Source organism: Sinocyclocheilus rhinocerous, unplaced genomic scaffold (genome assembly GCF_001515625.1).
Source record: "Sinocyclocheilus rhinocerous isolate Xijiao unplaced genomic scaffold, SAMN03320098_v1.1 scaffold1181, whole genome shotgun sequence".
In the NCBI taxonomy this organism is placed as follows: Eukaryota; Metazoa; Chordata; class Actinopteri; order Cypriniformes; family Cyprinidae; genus Sinocyclocheilus; species Sinocyclocheilus rhinocerous.
Window position 1 is genome coordinate 64505 of NW_015666489.1, and position 9604 is coordinate 74108.

General features: G+C 32.7%; 1 protein-coding gene across 3 annotated transcripts in view; it reads left to right on the forward strand.

Moving 5' to 3' along the window:
- Positions 1-9154, forward strand: part of LOC107732434 (protein FAM198A-like) — a 38028-nt gene extending 28874 nt beyond the window's left edge. For all 3 annotated transcript variants that reach the window (XM_016543767.1, XM_016543768.1, XM_016543769.1), the window contains exons 3-5: positions 1671-1793; positions 7384-7487; positions 7783-9154. In XM_016543767.1, the coding sequence (XP_016399253.1) occupies positions 1671-1793; positions 7384-7487; positions 7783-7987 (432 nt within the window). In that variant the 3' untranslated portion in view covers positions 7988-9154. The remainder of the gene's footprint in view (positions 1-1670; positions 1794-7383; positions 7488-7782) is intronic.
- The last annotated feature ends 450 nt before the right edge of the window (positions 9155-9604 follow it).

Consider the following 9604-nt stretch of genomic DNA (forward strand, 5'->3'; position numbering starts at 1 on the left):
CACAGTTCTTTCATGATTTAACAGGAGGGGGCAATTAATTGTTCACGTAGGGCCCGGTAGGTTTGGACGGCTTTTTTCCCTTAATAAATGAAAACATCATTTAAAAACTACATTTTGTATTTACTTGCATTATCCTTGTGTAATATTAAAATTTGTTTGATGATCTGAATCTTTTAAGTGACAAATATGCAAAAAATTTAAAAAACAGGAAGGGGGCAAAAACCTTTTCACCACACTATCTATCTATCTATATATATATATATATATATATATGTATCCCATGAAACAAAACAGATGTTTTGCAGAATGTTCAAGGTGCTCTTTTCCATACAATAACTAATGCTGATTTACACTTTAAAGTTCCTAAATAAATAAATAAATAAATCATTCATTCATGTAAGTATGTGGTATTAAAAAATAAAGTATTACTGTAGAGTATGTCGTTTATAAAAATTACATGAACAGACCAAAATGTATGTTTTTGATTTGAATCTTCCTCTCTACCCTAGTTCTCCAATCTCTTTTGCACTTGCATCTTGTCAGGTTTAACAAAAAATGAAACAAGCACCATAAAATGTAAAAAGTAAATGATGACAAAATATTCATCTTCAGTTGTACTGAGATCAGACCCGGTTCACTTTACAGTGTGAAATATAGCAGTGGTGTGTCAGCATGGCCTGTGGAGTTTGAGAGGGAGGGAAGGTGTTCTAACTGGGAATGAGCTGGTAAAACATATGCTTACTGCACCACAGGAATCAGGATCACATCTCACCTTAACTTCTCACTCACAGTGTGGTCCCAGCACACATAGAAACCAAAGTAATGTTGTTAAATGTTATGAGAAAAGATCAACCACAATATTACAACTGTAATCTCTTAAGACTCTCTGCACTGCAAGTTTAGTTGCTTGCCTTGATGAAGGATATCCTGAGTATTTAGGTTTCGCAATTTTACACTGTACATTGCATTCATATTCTTATTTACATATTTATGAGGTTAATAACACTGATTATACAAGTATAGTGTGAGATGTAAATATATAACCACTATGTAACATTGCTGGCATGAAACGTACAAGGACAATGGCATAGAGAACCCAATTACAGTTTATTTACAATTGTAAAGACAAGCTAAACTTAATTCTAGACATGAAACAAAACATCAGCATGAATTATGGGCTTGACTGGACAAACAATGACATGGAACAGCTAAATATACTTCAATGCAGGACAAAGTAACAAAATGGGGGCTTAAAAACAAGATTATGGGGTAATCACATGATGTAAACAACTAATGACAAAACTGCTAAACAAAATGAACATGAACCAATGAGAGAACAGAATTAATAACAAGACAGCGAGACAATGAACCAATAAAAACATGACGTGAGCAACAAGTGGGAAAAGAAGGTCACATGATGTGAAACAGGAACCACATGACTGAACCCAAAGTAGAAGACCTGCCATAAAAAACATGACTAGGCCTGAACTGAAATCATGGAACATGTACAAAAGACAAGTTGTTCAAACTAACCTTTCAACATTACCAAGGTTGATACTTTAAGTGGTTTTAAAAGATGTGGTTTGAAAGCCTATTTGTGAATGTCTATTGAATGTCTACTGAATTCAGTTTTTTTTTTTAACATGTGCTTAATTTGTTGTTTTCTCCAGGTGAATGACAGACTAGACCGGTCTTGCTGTGGTTTCAGACCAGACCCATCAGAACTCTGTGTAGAAAACCTGCTGCATGTCAAATGTGGAAACCCAAAGGACTTAAATCTGGTGCACATCCTGGTAAAGGAAATAGTGTTGATATTTGTCAGATTATACAATAATAACTTATCAGTACTGGACATCCAACATCCTCATTCTAGTTAGTCCAACCCTCAGAGTCCATCACATTACCTCCCAGTTGTAGAGAAAAATGGTCCCATATTTTATAGAACTGAAATGGTTTGTTATTAAAAAAAGACCAGTACTCCATTTGACTTTGAAGAGAGTAAACATGCAAAATTGATGACACTTTGCCTTCAGTGAAACTTGAAGCAGCTGGTTTTTTTCATCAAGTTGTATTGACTCACCTCATGACAAGGTTACATAGCTGGCAAGTATTTGTTTTCTACAAGTAGAGTGTAGAACATTTTTCCCCTTCATTCTGCTTTCCAATATCAAAAGTAACTAGATAAAAAAGTTTGTAAAGACAAACTTTAAGTTGACTTGAAAAAGCCGGACCAGAAAGTTTGAAAAAGTTTGAAAAGTTTAAAAAGTTTAAAAAGTTTTAAGTTTGATGGTTTTCAGTCTGAAATAGTTTGAAGTTTAAAGTAGTTTTAAAAGCTTAAAGTTTGAATGTTTTGAAGGCAATACAGTCTGTCAGACATAGATAGATAGATAGATAGATAGATAGATAGATAGAAATAATCAGATAGATAGAAATAATCAGATACATAGATAGAAATAGTCAGATAGTCAGATAGATAGATTGATATAGGTAGATAGATAGATAGATAGATAGAAATAGTCAGATGATAGATAGATAGATAGATAGATTGATAGAGATAGTCAGATAGATAGATAGATAGAAATAGTCAGATGATAGATAGATAGATAGATAGATTGATAGAGATAGTCAGATAGATAGATAGATAGAAATAGTCAGATGATAGATAGATAGATAGATAGATTGATAGAGATAGTCAGATAGATAGATAGATAGAAATAGTCAGATGATAGATAGATAGATAGATAGATTGATAGAGATAGTCAGATAGATAGATAGATAGAAATAGTCAGATGATAGATAGATAGATAGATAGATTGATAGAGATAGTCAGATAGATAGATAGATAGAAATAGTCAGATGATAGATAGATAGATAGATAGATTGATAGAGATAGTCAGATAGATAGATAGATAGAAATAGTCAGATGATAGATAGATAGATAGATAGATTGATAGAGATAGTCAGATAGATAGATAGATAGAAATAGTCAGATGATAGATAGATAGATAGATAGATTGATAGAGATAGTCAGATAGATAGATAGATAGAAATAGTCAGATGATAGATAGATAGATAGATAGATTGATAGAGATAGTCAGATAGATAGATAGATAGAAATAGTCAGATGATAGATAGATAGATAGATAGATTGATAGAGATAGTCAGATAGATAGATAGATAGAAATAGTCAGATGATAGATAGATAGATAGATAGATTGATAGAGATAGTCAGATAGATAGATAGATAGAAATAGTCAGATGATAGATAGATAGATAGATAGATTGATAGAGATAGTCAGATAGATAGATAGATAGAAATAGTCAGATGATAGATAGATAGATAGATAGATTGATAGAGATAGTCAGATAGATAGATAGATAGAAATAGTCAGATGATAGATAGATAGATAGATAGATTGATAGAGATAGTCAGATAGATAGATAGATAGAAATAGTCAGATGATAGATAGATAGATAGATAGATTGATAGAGATAGTCAGATAGATAGATAGATAGAAATAGTCAGATGATAGATAGATAGATAGATAGATTGATAGAGATAGTCAGATAGATAGATAGATAGAAATAGTCAGATGATAGATAGATAGATAGATAGATTGATAGAGATAGTCAGATAGATAGATAGATAGAAATAGTCAGATGATAGATAGATAGATAGATAGATTGATAGAGATAGTCAGATAGATAGATAGATAGAAATAGTCAGATGATAGATAGATAGATAGATAGATTGATAGAGATAGTCAGATAGATAGATAGATAGAAATAGTCAGATGATAGATAGATAGATAGATAGATTGATAGAGATAGTCAGATAGATAGATAGATAGAAATAGTCAGATGATAGATAGATAGATAGATAGATTGATAGAGATAGTCAGATAGATAGATAGATAGAAATAGTCAGATGATAGATAGATAGATAGATAGATTGATAGAGATAGTCAGATAGATAGATAGATAGAAATAGTCAGATGATAGATAGATAGATAGATAGATTGATAGAGATAGTCAGATAGATAGATAGATAGAAATAGTCAGATGATAGATAGATAGATAGATAGATTGATAGAGATAGTCAGATAGATAGATAGATAGAAATAGTCAGATGATAGATAGATAGATAGATAGATTGATAGAGATAGTCAGATAGATAGATAGATAGAAATAGTCAGATGATAGATAGATAGATAGATAGATTGATAGAGATAGTCAGATAGATAGATAGATAGAAATAGTCAGATGATAGATAGATAGATAGATAGATTGATAGAGATAGTCAGATAGATAGATAGATAGAAATAGTCAGATGATAGATAGATAGATAGATAGATTGATAGAGATAGTCAGATAGATAGATAGATAGAAATAGTCAGATGATAGATAGATAGATAGATAGATTGATAGAGATAGTCAGATAGATAGATAGATAGAAATAGTCAGATGATAGATAGATAGATAGATAGATTGATAGAGATAGTCAGATAGATAGATAGATAGAAATAGTCAGATGATAGATAGATAGATAGATAGATTGATAGAGATAGTCAGATAGATAGATAGATAGAAATAGTCAGATGATAGATAGATAGATAGATAGATTGATAGAGATAGTCAGATAGATAGATAGATAGAAATAGTCAGATGATAGATAGATAGATAGATAGATTGATAGAGATAGTCAGATAGATAGATAGATAGAAATAGTCAGATGATAGATAGATAGATAGATAGATTGATAGAGATAGTCAGATAGATAGATAGATAGAAATAGTCAGATGATAGATAGATAGATAGATAGATTGATAGAGATAGTCAGATAGATAGATAGATAGAAATAGTCAGATGATAGATAGATAGATAGATAGATTGATAGAGATAGTCAGATAGATAGATAGATAGAAATAGTCAGATGATAGATAGATAGATAGATAGATTGATAGAGATAGTCAGATAGATAGATAGATAGAAATAGTCAGATGATAGATAGATAGATAGATAGATTGATAGAGATAGTCAGATAGATAGATAGATAGAAATAGTCAGATGATAGATAGATAGATAGATAGATTGATAGAGATAGTCAGATAGATAGATAGATAGAAATAGTCAGATGATAGATAGATAGATAGATAGATTGATAGAGATAGTCAGATAGATAGATAGATAGAAATAGTCAGATGATAGATAGATAGATAGATAGATTGATAGAGATAGTCAGATAGATAGATAGATAGAAATAGTCAGATGATAGATAGATAGATAGATAGATTGATAGAGATAGTCAGATAGATAGATAGATAGAAATAGTCAGATGATAGATAGATAGATAGATAGATTGATAGAGATAGTCAGATAGATAGATAGATAGAAATAGTCAGATGATAGATAGATAGATAGATAGATTGATAGAGATAGTCAGATAGATAGATAGATAGAAATAGTCAGATGATAGATAGATAGATAGATAGATTGATAGAGATAGTCAGATAGATAGATAGATAGAAATAGTCAGATGATAGATAGATAGATAGATAGATAGATAGATAGATAGATAGATATAGTCATATGATAGATAGATAGATAGATAGATATAGTCATATGATTGATAGATAGATAGATAGATAGATAGAGAAATATTTGATAGATGAGTTTGAATGCGTTAGAAATAGTACATAGAAGGCAAGTCTGATTGAGTCTAATGGGCTTCAGTGTGTTTAGATTTGAATTTTGACAGTTGGAGTTTGTCGGAATGTTCAGGTGAGCAGAGACTTTTCAATGTAAGTCTATGGGATTTTTATGATTTTTAATATTCATTTTTAAGAAAACCATAAGTCCAATCAGTTAGAAAAGATATAGCACTCTCGGTCAGATCAGTCTGAAGAGCTGGGCTGAGTTTGGAGTCTGTAGAGTTAAAGCTCTAGGAGGAGATAGAGTTGATAATTTAGGATCAGAAGAATAATAATAAGAAGTTTAAATAGCATTTCAGTAAGTTGGCTTTCACAAGCCAACTTAATAACTTTCCAACAGCTCTCAAGATCTACGTGAAGTGAGCTCACACTCAAACTGTGAGTTAGAAACACAACTAAATTAAGTGATGCAGCTAAAACGAGTCAAGGCAATGAGTTTCCATGGGAGCCTTTAGATTGGTTCTGTTGTCATTATCTGATAGTGTTCAGAGAGCTGGAGAAATGGAGCTCCAATGTGGTTGTGGTTTAGGTTTTTGGAGACAGTCTGCAAAAGTCATCAGTTTTAATATCGCTTGCTCACAAAATCATTCCACAATTTTTGAAATCTTTCACTGTCGCTTAGAAAAAAACCTACAGAGCACACTGCAACCAGTATAATTCGTACAGACTCTCTCTTTTGTTAACCCTAACCCTGATATTAAACACGAATGTGAACTGTAAAACAAAAGTTATATTTTATGCCAGTCTGAATTTTCAATAGTAGGCAAGTTGTTTCAGTCTTAGTAGTCATGACTTTTGATTTTTGTACACACTGAATATACTTTTGGCACAATTATGTGATTGGAAATATAATTCAACAAAATCTGAAAAGAGATTTAGCATTTGGTATCAGGTGCCATTTTTTTATCTAATGAAATGCAATTCGAAATTTTTTGAAGTGTAACTTTAAAGGGTTAGTTTACCCAGAAATTTAAATTCTGTCATACCCTCGTTTTGTTCCAAATCCATAAGGCTTTCGTTCATCTTCAAAACACAAATTAGGGACAAATTAAGGACTTTGTAAACGCCGTCTAAAAGTTGTCTAAAGAGACACGAGACACAGACAGATTTAATTTAACACATTAATTTAGCTCAAATGTGTTTGCTTGACCCAAAGAACCAATGAGGTTTGTTTTCGTGTGTCACCCAAGCCGTGTGTCACCCAAGCATGCTTGAGCTTCGGCAAGAATCAAAGAGATTTGTACTCATGTGTCAAGCAAGTAGCTGAGCTTTCATTTACTGCATACTGTATGACGTGTTCTATGTATGTGCTTTGATCAATGTATATATCCGAGTAAATTAAATCTGTTCATCATATAAAATTCTGAGTATCTTTGGAAGAGTTCTATAGTTTACTTTTACATGGATTCATTTGGATTACTTTTACAATGTTCTGTATAATTTTTTTAAATTTTTTTTTGACAATATCTTCATTAGAGTTTCGAAAATAAACAAAAGTCCTACATGTTTTAAATGACATGCTAAGCTAACTTATGACAGAATTTTCATTTTTGGGTGAACTAACCATTTAAATGTCCACAAAATTTTCGAAATACTTTAGAACCACTGTACATAATATAAATACACATGAATCTACTCAAAATAAGCTGTATATTATAACTTCTATTTATAGGTGCAGAAGACAGAACCATCCAGATTGGTTTTTATTGACAATGCAGGAAGACCTCATCAACCACAAGACAACCTCAACTTCAGACTGGTTGAAGGTATTGATGAGTAAGTATTAGTAAATGTGAATATTTATCCAGACTTATACTATTTTATACTGGCCTAATGGTTAAAAATGTGGACTGTCAACTGTTGTAAATTTGAACCATGACTTCTTAACATTGTGCATTTGAATAAAACACTTGTTGACCCAAGTCTATTAGGGTAAAAGTGCCAACTAAATTAGAATTAGACAAATTTGTTTACAAATACAAATTTCAGAATAAGGATGCTGTTTTTAAGGAAATAAGACTGATTGATATGTACAAAACAGTTAGCGTAACGTGTATTTGTTGATTGGCAGGTTTCCAGAGCGGGCCGTTTCAGTGCTGCAATCAGGATGTCTGGAGAAGATGCTCCTTCGCTCCCTGTCTGTAGATCGGGAATTCTGGGTGAGCAGAGGAGAGGCGTCCGGACTCAAATCTATCATCCGGCACATAGAACAAAGAGCCAAGGCCCTCCTGAAGCATATACAAGAAAAGAAACTGCGCCTTAACAGATATCTATAACTCTCCAATGAAGAGATTCCCTTATGTTGAGAAAAAAAAACAATTACTGAATTCTCAGAAGACACAAAAGGTTTATGGAAATTCTTTGCTTTGATTTGATTTGTCCAGACTCATTTATGTCAGTGTCTGAAAGTCTGTTTTGTTGTGCTGTTTAGAAAGTCATGCACAATATGCAAGACAGCTAAAATGAGAGGAGGCAGTGCATTTACATGGATTTTTGAGTCAATTTCTCTAATCAGGGTTGTCAATCCTTGAACTGTGATTAAGTGATGCTCTCAGTGTCTGAGAGAAGACATTCCAGATGGTCATTTGCAAAGCAGGACTCACGCAGAGGCCCATCACTGTGAAGAGACTTGCTCTATGTCCTTACCAGACGCGATACAATAAGATTTCAACAACAAGCAATTTGTCTTTCTATGCTGAATGTTAATGTGCTGTCGATGGCACTCAGTTACAGCCAATTAGAAGATATTTAATATTTAATGTACAGTTATGAGGAGTGGGATCTTGGTCTAATGATATTTCATAGTGGGTGAATTGTCACACAATTAGACACCAAATAATCAACAGAATCTGTCACTTATTTGTTTTGTGGTCACAACTGCATTGGACAAAACCAGCACTTACATGGAAGAAATTAAGCTTTGTCAAGTCTCTCCGTGGTGCATTCAGGAAGAATAACTGCAGCTGTGAATTAGATAGGAAGCTAAGCTAATGAAGCTTCTAAACTATTTTTTCTTGTACAGTGTCCTTGAAATGACAAAACAAGAGAATTGTGGTGTACAAGCTAAATCTTTAATGAAGGCTGCTATACTAGAATAGATGCTGAGGACTATGAAACTGTGGTGTGGAGTGAAACTGAGCCCTCTCCATGCAACTCCTGCTGGGCTCCTACAGGGAACTCGGTGCCCAAAGGCCCAGTTATGTATGAAATTGCTGAGTCTGTATTTGTGGTGTCATATGTAGAGTTGTCATACATGATTCTAGACTTTCGACTGTATCTTATAGGCCACACACTGTACACACGCTGCAGTTAAATATGGTTGTCACTTTCTTCTTCTGAGAAACAATAATTTAGAATTGTGGTTCTAAACCTTTTTGGCTCCAAGGCCCCTATTGTCAGTAACAATGTTCAAAGGCCCCATGACTTCTGCAGTTTGTGATTTACTGGACAAGAATAAAGATTTATTTATTATTATTATTTTAATATGTTTTGATACCTGATTTCTACCCAATTCCTATCAAATCATCTACCTGATTTACGAATCAAATTTTTACCTGATATTTTTTTCTCTTAATTTCAGAGCTCTGCATAACTAGAATATATTCATTTAAAATGCCCATGCATGCAATTATTCATTTTAATCATTTACATTACTTTTCCAGTAAATCAGGCTACCTTATATATCCAGGTTTATCTAGATAGTGGGAACCCTGCTGCTTCTTTTTCAAAAAACTAACTGAAGAAGAGTTTGAAGAAAAGTTGCTATGGCTAATTTTAATGCTTTTTTTTAGCATTTTAAGTCATCTTGAGGTCCCCTTTGGAAGTTTGCCGAGACCCCTTAGTGGGCCCCGGTCCTCTGGTTGACAGTTGCTTATTTAGACAATTCAACCATA